The 19,169-nt window shown below is 42.3% G+C and overlaps 1 protein-coding gene across 1 annotated transcript in view; it reads left to right on the top strand.

Annotated features, from left to right (window-relative positions):
* LOC117545174 (rho GTPase-activating protein 23-like) overlaps positions 1 to 9,596 on the top strand; it is a 165,809-nt gene extending 156,213 nt beyond the window's left edge. The window contains 9 exon segments of the mRNA XM_034214863.1: positions 112 to 185; positions 272 to 361; positions 437 to 562; positions 655 to 699; positions 1,309 to 1,393; positions 2,900 to 2,931; positions 6,497 to 6,676; positions 6,678 to 6,848; positions 6,851 to 9,596. Of these exon segments, the coding sequence (XP_034070754.1) occupies positions 112 to 185; positions 272 to 361; positions 437 to 562; positions 655 to 699; positions 1,309 to 1,393; positions 2,900 to 2,931; positions 6,497 to 6,676; positions 6,678 to 6,848; positions 6,851 to 7,459 (1,412 nt within the window). The 3' untranslated portion in view covers positions 7,460 to 9,596.
* Positions 9,597 to 19,169: the final 9,573 nt, after the last annotated feature.

Here is a 19,169-nt window from a genome sequence, read left to right as displayed (position 1 = left end):
TGCACAATTGGTGGCTGACTGAATACTTTTTTGCCCCACTGTATATGATACCGAATGCTAAAAAATAAAAGCCTTGTATTGTATGTAGTCATACATCTACTCTGTCCACAGACAAATATAATGACTTCATCGATGCCAACCGTATAGAAGATGCAGAGGACAGACTGAAGACCATGAAGAAACTGGTATGTGTCGTAAAACAATGAATATGTTCTCCCTTCTTTACTATAAATATTTGTATTTTTATATTCATCCATCCTTCCGTCTGCAGCTCCATGACCTCCCCGATTACTATTACCACACCCTGAAGTTCCTGGTGGGTCACCTGAAGAAGGTTGCAGATAATGCTGACAAGAACAAGGTAACCTCTCCGCCTCTAAGGGAACACGATCATTCTTTAAGACAGACATGATCTTAACTTGGAGATGATTTCCAGATGGAGCCCAGGAACCTGGCCCTGGTGTTCGGTCCCACTCTGGTTAGGACGTCAGAGGACAACATGACGGACATGGTCATCCACATGCCTGACCGCTATAAAATAATAGAGACACTCATCCTGCACGTAAGATCGAGAAGCTGCCTTCTAATGCAGAAATACTGCACCACTCATTGTGCTGTGTTTGTGTTATCATTAATACTGTGTTGCTCCAACAGCATGACTGGTTCTTCACTGACGGAGAGCTCGATAACGAAGAGAAGGTATGTTAGCCCACAGAGTGATGTCATAAATACAGGGGGTGTTCGTCCTCATTCGTACGTCTATTTTGAGTATTATTTTCCGTTGTGTGTGTGTGGCCTAGCATTACTATACTTGAGGGTACCTAAATCTGTTTACACAGTCACGTGTGGGGACTCGCCTCCCTTATGGGGCAAATTGGAGGTCCCCATGAGGGGAATCATTCATTGTAGGGTGAAGACTTGGTTAGGTTTAGGATTAGGGTTAGGTTAAGGGTTAGGGTTAGGGTTAGGCATGTGTTGGTTATGGTTAAGGTTAGGATAAGTCTCCAGGAAATGCATGTAAGTCAATGTAATGTCCCCTGAAGTGGTGTGTGTGTGTGTGTGTGTGTGTGTGTGTGTGTGTGTGTGTGTGTGTGTGTGTGTGTGTGTGTGTGTGTGTGTGTGTGTGTGTGTGTGTGTGTGTGTGTGTGTGTGTGTGTGTGTGTGTGTGTGTGTGTGTGTGTGTGTGTGTGTGTGTGTGTGTGTGTGTGTGTGTGTGTGTGTGTGTGTGTGTGTGTGTGTGTGTGTGTGTGTGTGTGTGTGTGTGTGTGTGTGTGTGTGTGTGTGTGTGTGTGTGGACGGACCCCGCAGGACAAGCGGAACATGCAACCTGTTCCCAACATCGACCATCTGCTGTCCAACATCGGCAGGCCGGGCATGCCGGGGGAGGCCTCAGGTGAGGACTGTGATTTAATGCGTGGCATGAGAGACACATGTTTACTACGAGAGGATCATCTGCTTAACTAAAACTCAGCTCAGTTGAAATTATGATAAAGGTGCCAAGTTTGGACTGTACAAAATAAAAGAAATCATGAAATGTATACGCATAAATATTAAATATGTCACTATTCGACATGCTTATACACCAACAAACTTTTGGAAAGCCTTCTGTGAAAGGGCACTCACAAAATAAAATTCAATTAGTTCAAAAAGGATTTGGAAGAGAAATCCAAAGCCTGTCTCTCCCCTCACGCAATCTGGCCAATTGCTTTGTGAAATTATATCTGTTTCATTTAAACTGACCCCTGATCTGGGCCTTCTGCTATCTGCTGGTGTTGACCAAAGATAAAGCCTTACATGACTAATGCCAATTCAACTTTAATGTTTAATTGCTTCTCTATTTTCTACTCCTAATGTACTAGTTGGTCTCACTTTCTTTATTTTCCAGTAGCTCTCTTTACTCTCCAGTTATTTCTCTGGCTGTGTATACTCATGATGTTTCCTACTCTTTCTAACTTTCTCTCTTTTTCTCCGGACGTTCTGCTCTCTTCTTCTGTAGCTGAGACAGTGGATCAGCCTCTTCGGTAGGACCAGGTCTTCCTCTTGTGTGTTTGGTGTTTCTATTGCACTTGGATTCCTTTTCTTTCCGTCTGTCTGACTTTCCCACCGTTGAAGCGTCATGCCCATGTCTTGCTGACACAGTACAGGGGTCCCCGTGCATGAAAAACACACAGTGTGTAGATTGATGCACATGATGCACAAAGCTCACAAGCACCACAAGCATGTCCGACTCACCATGGTAACACCATGAAGCGGCAGCGCTGGTGTCTTGCTCAGCTGTGACAGGGAGGGGGGAGGGGGGTGTAGGAGAGGACGGGGTCTCTGAGTTACATCGTTGTAAGAGAAAAAGTGGTAACACTTTTGGGGCCATCACGTAGCATAAGAGATGCTTTAAAGTTAGCTCATTAAGCCAAGTCCTCTTTTGGGAAACTGTTTGTTCGTACAGTAGAACAGAGAACTGTTTTAAAAAGTTCCTTTTTATGAAGAAAAAAGTTTAACAAAGTTGCCAGTGTCCAAAATGCTGGGCCCCGATCAAGAGCTTTTATGTGTGTTTCTGACACTTGGCACTACTGTCGGTTAAAAATAAAGTAAAATAAACTAACTTTAATGCAACAATCCCATTGTCCCTGACCACGATCCTAAACCCAGACATTAACTGAACCGTGACTTCTGTACCACCACACCACTTGCTAATGTTTAAGGTAAACTCTGGTCATTTATGCAACCTCAATCAAAGAAGTGAGAACTGTTTGTTTGCCTGATTCTGAAGATGAATCCTCCTGTAATGTCTGGAGTTCTGCTGTGATTAGACCCCCCCCCCCCCCCCCCCCCCCCCCTAACACTACTACCAGCCTGTGTCCAGGGATAACATGATTCTAATCCCATCTCTCCCTCCTCATAGATTCCACCACCAGCAATTTTCTTAAATCCAAGGTGAGCAAGACATCCCTTACTTCTTTATTCTGGGAAAAGGATAATGGATTCTGGAATATGAAATATGGAGCGTCCATTATTCAAATATTAAAAACAACTTGTAAGTTATCCAGCAGCTGAATATAATGTTATTAAAATGTAGCTCTACATCACCAGCTGTAATAGAGAGGCGAAGTCCCTCCCTTTCCGGTGGACCTCCATGGGACCTTATTTCGGAAAAATTATGTATTGAAGTCAATGGGGAGAGAAAAGTTATCTTTCGATCCCGTTTGAATTGTGCCACGAATTATACATATGATGTTTGTCAATTTAAAAGACCATTTTGCAAGTAAAAAAAAAAAAGTGTGAAACCGCTCAATGAACTACATCTCTGGTCTCGCAATACAACACACGTCACCAAGATGGCCGTCACTACTGTCTTGCCAACAAAGGGATTGACTACCCTCACTATCACCACAAAGAAACACGTCCAGAAGAATGTCATGCAAAGCTGCCTGCCTTCCTTCGATTCTGCCTGAACTGCCTGATCTTTTTAATGTTCAATGTCAACCATTTCTGCAGATAGCATGAAGTAGAAAAGATCGCCAATGCTAATGTAGCGTTAGCATGTCTCCCCCGGAGGCATCCGGGCTTAAAAGGTGTATATAGAATGATCACACCGGTGTGACAGTACCCTTAAAGGGGTTCACGAAATATGACTACTACTCCTACTGTTTAACATGTTGGGTTACTTAATGTTACTTCATGTTAAGGCTAATAAAAATGACAAGGCTAAGGCTGTAATGCTAACTAACGTGCTTGCTACTAGCTAGGTAGCAAACTTGATCCAGCCACTCCTGGTCCTTTCATCAGACGGGAAGCGAAAGAACGAGCAAGACCCATTGCTGGTATGATAACAACCTGGTACAAAGCACACAGGCATCTTGTTAAAGTTATATTACCTTAGATATCTCTTATATTTAGTGGAGGAAAACAATTATGACATCAGGACATCACTTACGCTCTGGGATTTGTAGTCTTTCTAGTTGCGTATTTTTCATAGTCTTATATTTCAACAGTTTTACGACAAACTGATTTTTTCACATGGAAATTATTTTTTAAGATTGACAATCATCATATGTGTAATTCATGGCACAATTCAAACGGGAATGAAAATATAAGTTTTCTCTCGCCATTGACTTCAATACTTTTTCCGAAATAAGGTCCCATGAGGGGAGGGACTTCGCCTCTCAATAGTAACCGATTAACTCAATAAATATTATTCTGAAATGGGCCACAAGGAGTACTTTTACCACTAATACTTAAAGGGGACCTATCATGCAAAATGCACTTTTTGATGTCTTTTATACATACATATGTGTCCCCGGTGTGTCAGGGAACTCATGCAGCGTCAGAAAATAAAACCCTCTCTTTTTTCCTCCGTACCCAAATCTCTAAAAATGGGGCTACAACGGAGCTGATCCAAATTTGGGGCGGCGGCGGCTAGTGGAGTACTTCGTGACCACAGAGTATGAATGTTGTGATCAGCTGTTTTAGCGCAGTTCTCCAGTGAGCCGGTTGGCGTAGTTTTGGCACAATTCCGTTGTACAGACCGACGTTAACAGCAGCCCTGTCTGTGCACACGGAGACCGACTCTGTCGTCCGGTGATCTAACCGCCTTCTGGAAAAGCTTCACAAGTACGTCGGTACGCAAATGCGCTTTGTGACACAAGTGACGGTACGCATTTCAGATTACGCACATAACCTGCATACCAGTTATGTGCACCAAGCCCCCAGGAAGTGCGCCGGACTCAGATGAAAATATTCGTGCTGGCCAAAAGGCGGTACTACACTTCCGTTTGGTTGCCAGGCCCGGAAACACTTTTTCCCATTGACTTACATGGGGAAAGAGTGGTCTGTAACTCATTGGATAATTTTTTTTTAAACTAAATAAACTACCCAGTATGAACACTTGTATAGCCCTTATTAAAAACATTCGTCCCTCAAGTTGTAAAAATGTGCTAATAACGTTATTCTGAGAGTTATTTCCCTCTGCATTATGAAGGCGCATCTAACCCACGGGACCGCGCCGCCCGGGACATTGGCTGGAGCTATTGGAGCTACAACGAGCCGTTAAAGGCAGAGAGTGAAATTCAGTGAATATATGTATTTTACAGAGATGCTGTATAAGAAACCAATGTGAGTTGCATTTATCTTTACCCATGGATGCACAATAAGAACGGACCCATATCGTCTTACTGCCATCCCACGGAGCTGTAATAATGGATATATTGCACATGTTTGCTGTAATTCATTATCATACATACTACATGGGCTGTATGATTAAATCTTGTACCGTAAATGTTGTATTAAATCCCAGAGCTGTCAGCGCAGCGCCTCCACAGATCTGGCACATCTATAACGCCAGTGCGACGGGCCGGCCCTGGTCAGGTTACGCTGTAGGAAGTGTAAATAAAGTTAATATTACCGACATTATTAACGTCCCTGTAGCTTCGTATTGCACTAAGAAGCTTATTGCACTGTATATAAATATATATATATATATATATATACAGTGCAATAATTATTTCATGCTAAATTAAGCTCTGTTGGATATCACTAGATCCTGTTACAGCGTAATATAAGTACATAACGATGGATGTGTACATTAGCATCATTACTAGCTAGCCGCTAGCTGCTAACTGCCACCTCGTTCATATCAAATCCATGATAACAACAATTACCATTAACAAGCTGTCATGAACGTGCGGTGCTGTTACGTGTACGCAAATTGACGTGCTTGATGTGAACGAGCATTTTGGTTAAAGTTGCGCATGCTCTATGAGTGCACATACGGGTACTTCTCAGGCATGCTGGGTAATCTGTTACGTTTCGCTCTCTCAAAAGTTGGGCCATTTTATCATCATGCGCTAATGAGCAGCTCTCAGAGGAATGAATGAGGCCCCGCCTCCCACGCTGTATCCAGTTCTTATTATACATCCATGATGTGCACCCCTGTACTACAGCAAAGTATTCTCTGTCGGGACTTCCTGCAACAACACCACGCCGTTATCAAAGATGTTCTATTGAGAAGACGATCACTACGTGACAAAAGTTTTCAAAACTGCTGTCTGTGCAATTTACTCCGCGAGTTGGCAGACTTTATTTTGCCTACTTTAACATCATTTTTTATAGTGGGGCTAAGCCATTTCTTGGTATGGGTGTAGCCTACCCCAGCCATACCCTGGCGCTGCCACTGGTGGCACGTATGGGGCGGGCCATTCTGCACATGTGTTAAATGCGTTAAATATTTAACGCAATTAATTCAAAAAATGAATTACCGCCGATAACGCGATAATTTTGACAGCACTCATTTTTATATATCTGAGACCTATGCTATTGCCTAAAAATAGCATGATAGGTGCACTTTAAGTATAACTTGATGCCAATACATTTTTACTTTTACTTAAGAGTTTGATTGCATGACTTTTACTTGTAACAAAGTAATTGAGTATTGCTACTTTTACTTAAGTACAGAGTCTGATTATTCTTCCACCTCTGTGTGACTGTGATTTTACCTTTTCAGTTTTCATCACTCTCCAAAAAGGACCTGAATGCCAGGGACTTCCTACCCAAGTCCATAATCTCTGCTGTGACCCGCAAACGTAAGAAAAGCCTGAGCACCCACCTCCAGGACGACAGCGCCGACGAGGACTCCGAGCACGAGCCCGTCAAAACCAGCAACTACGGGGGAGGACAGGAGGAGGGGGGGGGAGGAGGAAGTGGAGAGAAGGAAGGAAGAGGCGGCCATGGGAGAACATACCTTCCCTAAAAAGGAAAAAAGGGTTGAAGAGGAAACGGCGGTGAAAGCTAGAGAGACCTCTGAGGGAAACCATTCTGTGGCTGTAGAAGGGTCTGAACAGGAAGTAGGGAGTGGAAAAGCAGGAAAAGCGGCAAAACATTTGAAAAGGAGAGTAGGCGTAGAACCACCCCGCCTCGAAATGTGCCGCAGCTTCGTCCAAACAGTTTCCACTGCCAACACTACCAGACCACCTACCCAAGACCCTCAGCAGAGTCTTCTTCTTCCAATGTGAGGCCTCACAACCGGGCCAGAGGACTTCCCATTGTCCCTTTCTGGATCCGCCCCACCCGGCTTCCCAGCCTCTACCAGTCTTCAAGCTTTTATGGGACCCAGCAGCCCGACTGGAACCAGTCCGCTCCGGTCCACTACAGAAAGACGAGAGGGGAGAGGACCAGAGCTGTGTCCATGAATTTGGACCTGGAGCTGGGCAGGGGGGAGGACAGGGTGAGAGGGTGGAGAGCAGAGAGGGTGGAGGTGATCCGGGTCATTGAGGGACCACCGGGTCAGGTTGCACGTGTTGGGGTTCCTCAGGGATTAATTGTAGGTCCTGGGTCAATTCAGGAAATAGATCCTCCCCCTCACTCTTCCTCCCCCTCACCTGCTGCTCACCCTGTGGTCCTGAGGAGGTCGGGTTTGGCCCCCCGGGACAAGACGAGAGCGTGGCGGCGTCACACGGTGGTCGTTTAACCGTCTCATCCACTAATGGATGCACCCCCCCCTTTACTCACAACACTGGAGCGCCTGTCACTGCCTCCACACACAGCATGTTGCTTTAGGGGTCTCTGATATTATGAGCAGCTGTAGAGTTTCATTCCAAAATGATATCACCGTCATTTAAAACATGTGAAACCCATAGGATTCACTATTCAACTCAAATCGAAGCTATGCATCTTTAACCCTTTACTTACAAAATAACTGTAGATTTTATTATCGTATATTGTTATACATTTCAAAAGAACATTAGGGCTGAAAAAGGTAAGCTGATCTAGGAAAACTACACATCAAAAAAATCTGATCACAGTTCTCAGGGAAAAAGTCTGTGTGGTGGGATCCACACCACTGTCGTAGATAGTTGCGTTACATTACATTAGATGTCATTTAGCTGACACTACAACACACCAGACATGCCACAGAGCAATTGAAGGTTAAGCATCTTGCCCAATGTCCGCCTATACTGGTGAGGGTTATATATAATACTGTATCTGACAAGCTAACATGCTAACAAAAAACAGCCATGCTACCTTTTGTCAGTCACAATAGATATCTTAGCTAGGTAACTTGCTAATTTTCAGTTAGCTTGGTCGCTAACAGAACAATAAGTTCACACAGTTGTTGAGAAGAGGTTGACTTAAAGTTGAAAATGCGCCAGCTGATAATCTGCAGTAGCTTCTGCTCCTCAGCTGACTCATCCTTATGACCATCGCCTGAAGAGTCACCAGTGAGTATTCAAGGATTTAACAAGTGACTCCACAACAATTCCATTGACATGGCCAAATATTGCTGTTTTAAATGCTGGTCCGACAGGGGCTTTACAACAATATAACTAGATACACTTGTTTCCTAAACTGGTTTAATTGAATGATTCTTGGGAAAATGTGGCAAAATATCTCTTTAGATGAAGTGAACGGAGTGATGAGAGATATACATATCAAAAAGAATAATGCAGAATAATGCAGAGCAGATGTATCTGTCTTTTCAAATGTATGGCTAGATATATTCCAGGGAAGTAAAACATCTAAAATTACAACAACAAAAAACATACATTGAACATACACTGGTCACACAGTGATTAAAGCATCTCTCAAGAGATTCTGATTGGAACAATCTCAATCATTTACAGTGCTGTTCCTAATACAACCACTAGCTGGTGCCAAAGTAAGGAGTCCTAAATCCTACACATAGTGGCATTATTATATATTTCTTAAACATTTTTTTGGAATGAAACCCTTAAGTTGTAAATGTAAAAGAGGTTTGAAATGAGAAAAAGCCATATGAGATGATTGAAATTAATCTCCTGGTGCCTCACCAGAAGACACTCGGCCACAGGTCTTATGCAAAGTGCTGTACATGCTGCTGTCTTCCTATGATGTCTTTGACAATACCCACATGGGCCAAAATAACCTATTCAACCAACCTGCCGCCCTGAGTGCAGCTCAGTGACTCAGAGGAAGCTTCAGTTTACTGCTCGGCCCTTTAAAGCTCTTCCAAAGCCTCCTGAGGTCCTGCAGGGACCCCCAGTCACCCCCCTGGATGATGGGACTTGGGCATTATGCCAAAACTTCCATGGACTAAAACATATGTGCATGATATTTCAGTGAGTGAAAGCCTGTCCTGCTGCCGTGTGTGTGTGCGTGTGCGTGCGTGTGTGTGTGTGTGTGTGTGGGTGTGTGTGGTCCAGAGGAAACTAACAGGAGCGTTTAAGGCAGCTATGCAACGTCATGCCAAAATGATTTATCTTTTTTCTGTTTGTACAATATCAGCAGAAATGGAGCCAAGAAGTGACCTGTGCCACAGTGAGGCTGATTATACATTATATCAGTGTTACTGTCGCCGTGGCAGCAGTTGAATAAGCTCCTTAAATCCAAACACCACAGTCTTACCTGAGTGATACTTCTTCCTTTCCACGTTTTCACTATCTTTGCTCCCCATTAACTGTGTGTCTTAATCATATCTACAGTCTGTCCTCTGTGCCCCTGTGCATGGACTTTATGTACGTGGGTGACTGTGCGTGGACCAATTTTGTAACAGTTGTACAAAGCCTTGTTAAGTTAACCTGTGTATATAATTATTATGCATAATATATTAAATTATTTGTTTTGGAAAATGTGGTGTGCTTATTTTCTGATTCACATGTGAGTTTCTGTGGAAACAGTTGTATAATGTTGTGTGCATGTGAAGTTTAAGATATAAGCAGGTTCAAATGAAAGACCATTTGCATTATGGGAATAATAAACATTACTTATACAAAACTAATTTCAGACACCTGCATTGATCAATTTAACATTTCACATCATATATTTTATTTGGTACATGATCATAACTGCCATAGAATATCCGTATAACTTTATAGAGGCTAAAAACGGATTTAGAAATGATTTCAGACTATGTTTGATTGTCCTAAATCAACAATAAAACTCATGATTAAGTCATTTTACAATGAGCTTAACACACTTGTATAACTATATTCTAACTATATATTTGAAGTATCTTGTATTTATCTCTTAACAGTTATAAATGTGATTTAACTCACTTTGTGTTAAAGGTGGGGTATGTAATTTATTTCAGAAACACTTTTTGTTATATTCCATGGAATGATCTTAACATCCCGATAGCAATGAATATATTAAATGCTTTGACAATAAATACATAACATTTCATCTGTGGAAGCCGTAGCACTGTAAAAAGCACGACCAATCATTTTAGCCTGCCATCTGTGCACAAACTTATCTCGTGCCCTCATTGGTCATGTGCGCGTTTGTGTGTGTTGGAGGAGGGGCCATGGATGTATAATAAGTGTTAGAGAATAATTCTGTCTTTACTTCTAGATATTTAACCTTTCTGCCTGTTGACGATTATAACCAACCCTGAGTCTGTTGTCTCCCGTAAGGAATGTGCTAATGCAGTCATATGGTGTTGTTCCCAGTTTTATGACCGATCAACTCTCGGTCACAGAGCCTAAGATCTCCAGATGTTGGCGATATCTCCAGTGTTCCCAGGTGTTTACGCACCATCACCCAATATGTGGATTAACTCTCTGTAAACTAGTTAAAAGGTCTATCGCGAGAGAGGCTGGGCAGATTTGACATGGCAACCCACCAGGGCAGTCAGAATCTCTGGCTGCTGTGACTTGTGATGTGAATTTCTCTGGCCGATACTTGTAATAAACATCAGTGTTTGACATCAAAGCTCCAACTCTCCTCGTGTCTGAGTCTTGACTCTCCATTGCTGCAGAAGTTTCCCTTACAATAAGAACTGGGCTGAAGTTGAATAGTCCATTTAGCTTAGGAACCTTCCTAACGGAGTGAAATGACCCGGAAGTCCCTCAGTGGCAGCCATGATAAGTGCCGTTCGAATTCTCTAGATCAGGGATGGCCAACCAGTCAGAGGTTAAGAGCCACAAATGTTACTATGTTACTGCAAAGAGCCACATCAAGCTCTTTCTCAGTCACAGATGCGCGTGCACCCCCCCCCCCCCCTCCTTCTCTCTTTTGTTCTCAGCCTTTCTCTGTGCTCCTTTACTTTCTTCCTCTCCTCTCTCTCACACAGATAAAATGAAAATCTAAAACTTTACATGCGCGCACACACACACACACACACACACACACACACACTCAAAGACACTCATGGCGCGTTTCCACTGCAGGCCTCACTCGGTTTGGGTAGGCCTTATTAGGCCCGGCTCACTTTAATGCTGCGCTTCCATTACAGTTTAGTATGAGGGGCCGTACAGGCCATAATTCATACTGGTCCTCTCACGCACATACATTCTTCTTTTACATACATATATTTTCACTCTTACATACATACATTCTCCTTTTACATACATATATTTTCACTCTTACATACATACATTCTCCTTTTACATACATATATTTTATAATATATGCATGTCTGAAGAGAATATATGTATGCAGGGGAAGAATGTATGTATGTGTGAAGACAATATATGTATGCAAGAGAAGAATGTATGTATGTGTGAAGACAATATATGTATGTGAGAGAAGAATGTATGTATGTGAGAGAGAAAGTATAGTGGAAACGGAAGGAGTATGGTTGAAACGGAAGGCAGGTCATTCTTGCGCTGTGATTGGCTCAGAAGGTCGAGCGGGGCGGGCTCATGTTCAGAACTTCTGATTTCAAATCAACATAACATGATGGAGGGAGATGAATCGCGTAGATTGCAGCAAGCCTTAGGGGTTTTAAGGAACATTTGGTCAATGCCTGAAACTGTCACATCCCTGGCCAGGTGTCCTTGCGGGTGCGTTCGCTTTACTTATTAGAGCGTGCCGTAAGGGCGGTTACTCTTTGGTTTATAAACTCCCGCCTGGGACGGACTGATGCATTATATTATGTGCTATATGGAGGGGACTTTGACAGAGTATTTCTCACAAAGTACACAGTAAAAGTACTTCAATGTATTGTTAGTAGCAGTCAAACTAGTACCGAGTCCAACAGTGTCAGTTTTATGAAGAACTTGTGGTAAAATATATTTGTAAAAAGAAAATGAAGAGCTACTGATTTGAAAAAACGGCTCTCTGTATAGTTTAAATCTCCTAACAATGTTGTCCATTTATTCTTCTCCCCTCGAGTCCAACAGTGTCAGTTTTATTAAGAACTTTCAGGAAAAAATATTTGTAAAATATGAAGAGCAGCTGATTTGAAAAGACAAACGCGAGAGACGGCTGAGTGACCGCAGTGCAGAATCGCTGTATAGTTTAAATCTCCTAACAATGTTGTCCATTTTAGACACATGCTTATTATATTTACAGCCTTAATAACATTCATTTTCTTGGCTCAATGTGTGTCTTGGCCGTTTTCGTTGTGATCGCTAAATTCACCTTGTTTCCCCTTGTTTATAATTATGTTCAACGTTCCAAGCAAACGAGTGCTTTTGTTTTGAAATCACTTCCGTGAGTATCGCGCCCCCCCCCCCCCCTCGCTACAATGACCATTAGACCATTTAGTAAGGTAAAAACAAAAACGCCTCACAGACACTCTTCCGTTTACTTGTTTAATAAAGAAAAACAAGTGGTCCGTAGATACACGGAGTCATCTAACCCTAACCCTCTCCCTCCATCATGTTGATTTGAATCAGAAGTTCTGAACATGAGCCCGCCCCGCTCGACCTTCTGAGCCAATCACAGCGCAAGAATGACCTGCCTTCCGTTTCAACCATACTCCTTCCGTTTCCACTATACTTTCTCTCTCACATACATACATTCTTCTCTCACATACATATATTGTCTTCACACATACATACATTCTTCTCTCACATACATATATTCTCTTCAGACATGCATATATTATAAAATATATGTATGTAAAAGGAGAATGTATGTATGTAAGAGTGAAAATATATGTATGTAAAGGAGAAGTATGTATGTAAGAGTGAAAATATATGTATGTAAAAGGAGAATGTATGTATGTAAGAGTGAAAATATATGTATGTAAAAGGAGAATGTATGTATGTAAGAGTGAAAATATATGTATGTAAAAGGAGAATGTATGTATGTAAGAGTGAAAATATATGTATGTAAAAGGAGAATGTATGTATGTAAGAGTGAAAATGTATGTATGTAAAAGGAGAATGTATGTGCGTGAGAGGACCAGTATGAATTATGGCCTGTACGGCCCCTCATAGTTTAGGAACTGGGGTAGTTACTATAGTAACGCAGTGTAGGCGGAGCCGTGACGTCATCTTCAATGAGAGCCCCAGAAAAACAACACAGCCGTTAGCTCTTAGCACTCAGAGCTCACAGCTCTTCATATCTGTTCAGAAACTAGACAACAGTTAAACAAGTACTGTAAAGTCAAACAGAGCTTAGGGCTTTAATAAATATAAAATAAAAAAACAGATTAGAAGTAGTCGAAAATTAATAAATATGGAAACATAGAATAACAAAATATCTTAACTTTATTCAAAATTGAAATCATCAACGCTACAAATATGTTTCATTTAAAGACAAACCACCAATTAATAGGATAGACAACAGGTGTAATGATCGCAGGCAGTCCTGCCTCCTCTGGCAAGCTGGGTGTAAACACCCTAATTACAGAGCCCAGTGCTGCATCCTCAAGGAGGGTTTAAATAGTAGCTGTGTGCGATCCTAGTAGACGGAAGCGAGTAGACGGGAGGCACCTCTACTGAGTCAGGACAGGCAGCCGGTAAGAACATCCATCATGCTGTGAGAGCTCCGCAGAGCAGCTGGCGAATGTTCTGTTGAATTGTTTGCGTGTATGCAGGTGTCTTGTTAGAGCGCGAGCGGCGCTGCGCAGCATTGTTTTGTGGTTTAAATGTGCTGCGTTAATGGTGCGGCACAGAGAGAGTTTAGACGCATTGTTTATTTAGCTTAGAAGGAAGCTTTCTTGTTTAGAAATAGTAAATGTCTTAAAAAGAATCCATTTGATTTAGAAGCGTAAATAGTAAAGTCTTATTTTATTCATTGAATACCTCTGTGAAAGAAGGGGAAATAATAGTTTCTAGTTTAAAAATAATAATTAACTTGATTTGTCAACATTTCCAGAAAAGTCAAGTTAAAAGAATCCGCTTTATTTACATGGTTACACATTCTAAAATGTTCTTTTTTGTTTCAAAGGTTTTTCACCTGCATAAAGTGAACTTCTACATCAAAATAAAAAATATTGAAAAGAAGCTTTGTCACTGGAGTGAAATCCTGTTCCCAAAGTCCGGTAGACGCCTCATCCCTTTTCAAGTGGGGAATACACCCAAAAAACCCAGGACACTTGACAAGTACAAACCACAGACTGCCTGTGTCATGGCGAATACCGTCGCTGGTTTATTTATGTCTGTATAGGCCGTTGTCGTAAGTGTGGACGGTCGGAGCATATATAACGTTAGCTTAGCCAAGCTCCATTTAGAAAACACGCATTTTAAAAGGGTTTTTCGCCTGCCGTCTGTCTGCAGACTTGTCAAAGCATTAATTCATGGTTTTTACTAACCGGTATCAGTATGTTGTTACTTCGGCATCATTTTGAAACGTGTATTACAATTAATTCACGGTCAAATATGTTCATCTTGTTGTAGTTGTAGCCCCCTTGCCAGCGATTCTCTCTCTAGTTTAGCATACTCAGCCCGACTCAGCCTGGTTGTTCCTGGCCCTAGAACCATGCCCGGCGCCGTGGGAGGGCCAGGGAGGGCCAGGCCCTCCCATTTGACATTCTTGCCCTCCCCCAATAAACACGATTTTTATTAGTTATAAAAATGTAAAAATATATATTTAATTTTTTTTTGTTATAAACTGAACTTTTATGCTACGATGTATGTGATGTCAGATAGTAACTAAAACAAAAAAAATCGCAGGCTACGTCAAATAAATTCATGTGTCTGTTGTGATTTGTGATTCGTCCACATTTAGACCAATCACAGCGTCACACTCTGCCGCCTATTCTGGATTTGTTTATTGTTTATTGTGCATTCTGTAGACTCCCATTTAAGTTTGAATTACACAATGGACATCAGAAATTGGCTCAAAAGGTCTAAGGATTCAAACGAAATAGCGATGAAAGAACTGCAGCCGATGCAGCTGCTGGCGACCCTGCACCTGCCGTTGCAGCAGCACGCCTTATGTCACAAGCTTGACCTCGGCACACCCCGGGGCTGAGTTAGCGAGCCCAAGCCTTGACTCATCAAGGCGGCCGCCACCAACGCTGTCCTAACCCTCTCAGAGGTGACCACGATTCACTCCACAGCATGTCCGAGTCAGGCAGTGGGCTCTTCCTATCGCTGTTTGAGTATGCAGTACAACAAAGATGCAGAGTTGGCCTAAATAATGGAAAGCATTCCCCACACAGCAACACACACCTCTCACGACATGCACAATGCCACAATAGAGCTAACAATAGAGCTAAGTTCATCGTCTCCGTCTCTACTATTTCTCTCCGAGTGCAACGATGAGAAAGCTCCCATCCTTAACCAGTGTGCCTTGCTCGTGATTTACCAGTGTTTGTGCTGCCACGCACACAATGTTTCAAAAGTAGTTTATTTGTGTATATATTTGCGATAAGTGTGCGTCTTTGCGCAATGCTGTTGGTATTGCTGTTTGATATATATATTGTGCCGCAGGCCCGCAGCACGTGACGGTGTTGTGTGCCCTCCCATGAAAATCATATGCCCTCCCTTTAGATTTGTTCTGGTGCCGGGTCTGCCTAGAACCACGATTTTATGGCCAGAAAAACTGTGAATTAAGACCCGCTAGCCGGTACTAGGCCAAGTGGAAACGCAACCAAAAACGGGCTCGGCACGCTTAAAGCGAGCTACCCTCCCCACAGAGACACACCAGGGTTCATACACTTTTTCACCAATGATTTGCAATGACTTCTCCATGACCTTTACCTAATTTTCCATGACCAAAACAATTACTCTTTGTAACCCACTCAAATAATGCAGTGAGTTGTTCACCCTGTAATAACCAGCAACTCCCACTCGGGGCCGTGCTGGGGCAGCAGAGTCTGCATATGAGGGAGGAGAGGAAGAGCAGGCCAGGTGTGTGGTTGTTAATGAGGCTCAATGAGTGGCAGCTGTGTGTGGGCCCTGTGTGTGTTCAAATTGTTTGATGATGTGCTTTTTTGATGCTGCGGGTAACCAGGAACTAGCAGAACTGACGGAAGTTTTTGGAGCTGCAGTTTTTGTCTTTTCCTCACCAGAAAAAGGATTCTAAAGGATTATACTCACCAGAAAAAAGGACTGATGGTCATTGGATTACCAGAGAGAGAGAAACTACAGACTACCCGGGTTCGATTATTGTTGTTTTGTCCAGGATAGCAGATTGGGTTTCACTGGGGTGGCTGAGGGGTTTGTGAAAGTGTTGTATGAATGTTTAATAAAATGCCCTCTATATTAATTTGATATTGTTTTTTCTATTTAGATTATCTTCTACTCCTCATTGAAAGCAACCTAGTACATAGAAGTGTTACATTATTTGGCGAGCTAGCCAGGAGGAGTAGTTTGAATTGAATAATTGGAAAAACATTTTACATTTTTTGCTGGTAGATATGTTAATTCATACAATCATTTTTCTTTTCTTAATCTGTTATTCAAATGTCTCGTCTGTTTAGAAACTGTTTATCAATTCATTTAACGATGACTTCTGAGCAAGAATATGGTGTTAATGTTAAGAAGTCTGTGTATATTGAAGGTATTACAGCGACAGATACTGATGACCAGATTGCTGAATTCTGTTTACCCTTTGGGCCTGTTAACAAAGTGCTAAGGGTGAGGCAGACAGGGCAAGGCAGTGGTGTTAAAGATTTAGAGGAATTTGAGTCTGAGGAATCTTTTCTAGATCTAGCACCTAGCCTTGTTTCCCAAGTATAGCAGACCCTGAGATTATGTGGCGTGTAGATAGAGCTTACAAAACGTCACAGACCCCTAAGAAAACCACACCCACAGTGCGTGCAGAACTCTGGCATCAGAATGACAGCTCAGTCTCTGAGAGTGATGCAGATTCTGATGACAGTAGGACTCCTTTGATACGCAGACACACCAAGCTTACTCAAGGTGCTTCTCCAGAACTTGCCTCCAAAGCTAGAGGTAGGACAAAATCATTGCAGCAAGCTCATTCAACAAAGCAGCATCAGACAACAGCATTGTCAATCCCCCTGAGATTCAAAGGATCATCGTAGAGCATGTTATTAAGAATGATGGCTCCAATGCATCAAATCCAGGATCCAAATGGCTTCGTCCTTTCTCAGGAAGAGATCCTAAGCCCCCAAATGAAGTGGACTTTGAGCAACAAGTCCTCCAACTCATACGACCAAATGGGTCGATTGTTTAAGCCCTTATTACGACCAAATATGTCGTTTGTTCAAGCACTTAATACGACCTATAATTACGTTTTAAAGTTGTCGGCCTCTAGTGCTCCCGTTGAATGCAAACGTTACAGATGGTCGTTTATTCACAAATAACCCTCTCTGTAAAATCCTAAATTGTAGGATAGTTTGGCAATTAAAATGCTTTATGATTAGATTTCTAGCGAGAAGTATATATTGTACTTTTAGAATCCACGTCCAGTCGTTATGTAGGATCTATAGTTTGATAGATATTACGAAGATGATTTGAGGTTTCGTCAGGAGAACGTGTATATGCGGCAAGCGTCCATGTAAAGTTACGGGTTGAAAACAGTATTTCCGGTCTCGACGTTTTCATAATAAAACCAATGATCAAATTATTTAACAGTGATATCTGCAGTACTCATCCACTAAAAAACATCAGTTTATCCTAGTTAATTATATGACATTATTTGGTTTAAATTGTGTACAATGCTTTTGTGTTTTTCCCATAGGGTTTTCTCTTTCGATTCACATTTCTTTTTTCAGAGGTTTTGATAAGCTAAAATCACGCCGCAATGCACGTCGGGATATGGTGTTTATGTGATATGAAATCGGAAAACATTTAAAAAAATAATAATACTTTATTCCGAGTGTTCTTGCTTTTTTTCTTTGAAAGTCATCACATAACGGCATTGTAATACACGGTTCGGCTGCATTAAATATTACATATCTGCCGTAGATATGTATTTATAGAGCCCTGATGAGAAGACCTTTTGACAAACTGGAAGAGATGCCGCCAAAACTGAATACGTGACGTGGACCATAAAATATCAACAATTAAACAACATCTTCCATTTCTTTTCACACAATACGTCTCATTGCAGTATCAACACTAATTCGGCTGACTTTTATATTTTATCCAATAAGTAGATAGTCTGTATTTACACCATAACAAAATAGTTTTTTAGGATTGGAATAGGAAGATTGGATCTTATCTTGAAAGAAAGTGCTTTTTGCCTGAGAGATCGAAGCAGAGAAAGAGGAGAGGAGAGCTTGATAGGTTAGGAGGTCGTCACGGTGTTTGGATTTCCACCATTTCCGCTCTGCTGCCCTAAGGACGGTTCTATTAGCACGCAGTGCATCATTTAGCCAGGGAGCCGGAGGGGACTGACGAGCCTGCCGAGATGTCAGAGGACAGAGCGAGTCCAGAGTGGATGAGAGAGTAGAGAGGAGAGTTTCTGCAGCAGAGTTTGGAGGCAGTAGTTGGAACGAATCAGAGGAAGGGAGGGCTGAGAGCACCGACGAGGCAAAGGTAGAGGGAGAGAGGGAGCGAAGGTTACGGCGGACAAGTGTAGGATGGGAAGAGATTAGTTTGTTATGTTTGGAAAGGGATAGAGAGAATGAAATGAAGAAGTGATCGGATGTGTGGAGCGGGTTTACAGAGAGGTTAGAAGTAGCGCAGTTCCTTGAGAATATGAGATCAAGGACATTGCCAGCTTTATGAGTCGGTGGGGACGGAGAGAGTGAGAAAGCAAAGGCGGTTAACAGAGATGTTAGTTCGTCTATCTTCCCCATCTGGAGGTTGAAGTCTCCGAGAAGTACAGCGGGAGGGCCAGTTTCAGGGATGTGTGAGAGGAGATGATCTAATTCCTCCAAGAAGTCCCCCAAGGCGCCTGGTGGACGGTAGAGAACAACAATGGTTAACTGTATAGGATGGGTTACTGTGACGGCATGGAACTCAAAGGTGGAAGGAGTAAAGTTAGGTAGCTTGAAGAGGGAAAAGCTCCATTTGGGAGAGAGCAGGAGACCAGTGCCACCTCCTCTGCCAGTGGGTCTGGGTGTATGGGAGAAGGAATATGCAGTGGAGAGAGCTGCTGGGGTGGATGTG

Source organism: Gymnodraco acuticeps, unplaced genomic scaffold (genome assembly GCF_902827175.1).
Source record: "Gymnodraco acuticeps unplaced genomic scaffold, fGymAcu1.1, whole genome shotgun sequence".
Lineage (NCBI taxonomy): Eukaryota > Metazoa > Chordata > Actinopteri > Perciformes > Bathydraconidae > Gymnodraco > Gymnodraco acuticeps.
The sequence above is the reverse complement of the archived record's forward strand: the minus strand, read 5'-3'. Positions and strand labels throughout refer to the sequence as shown.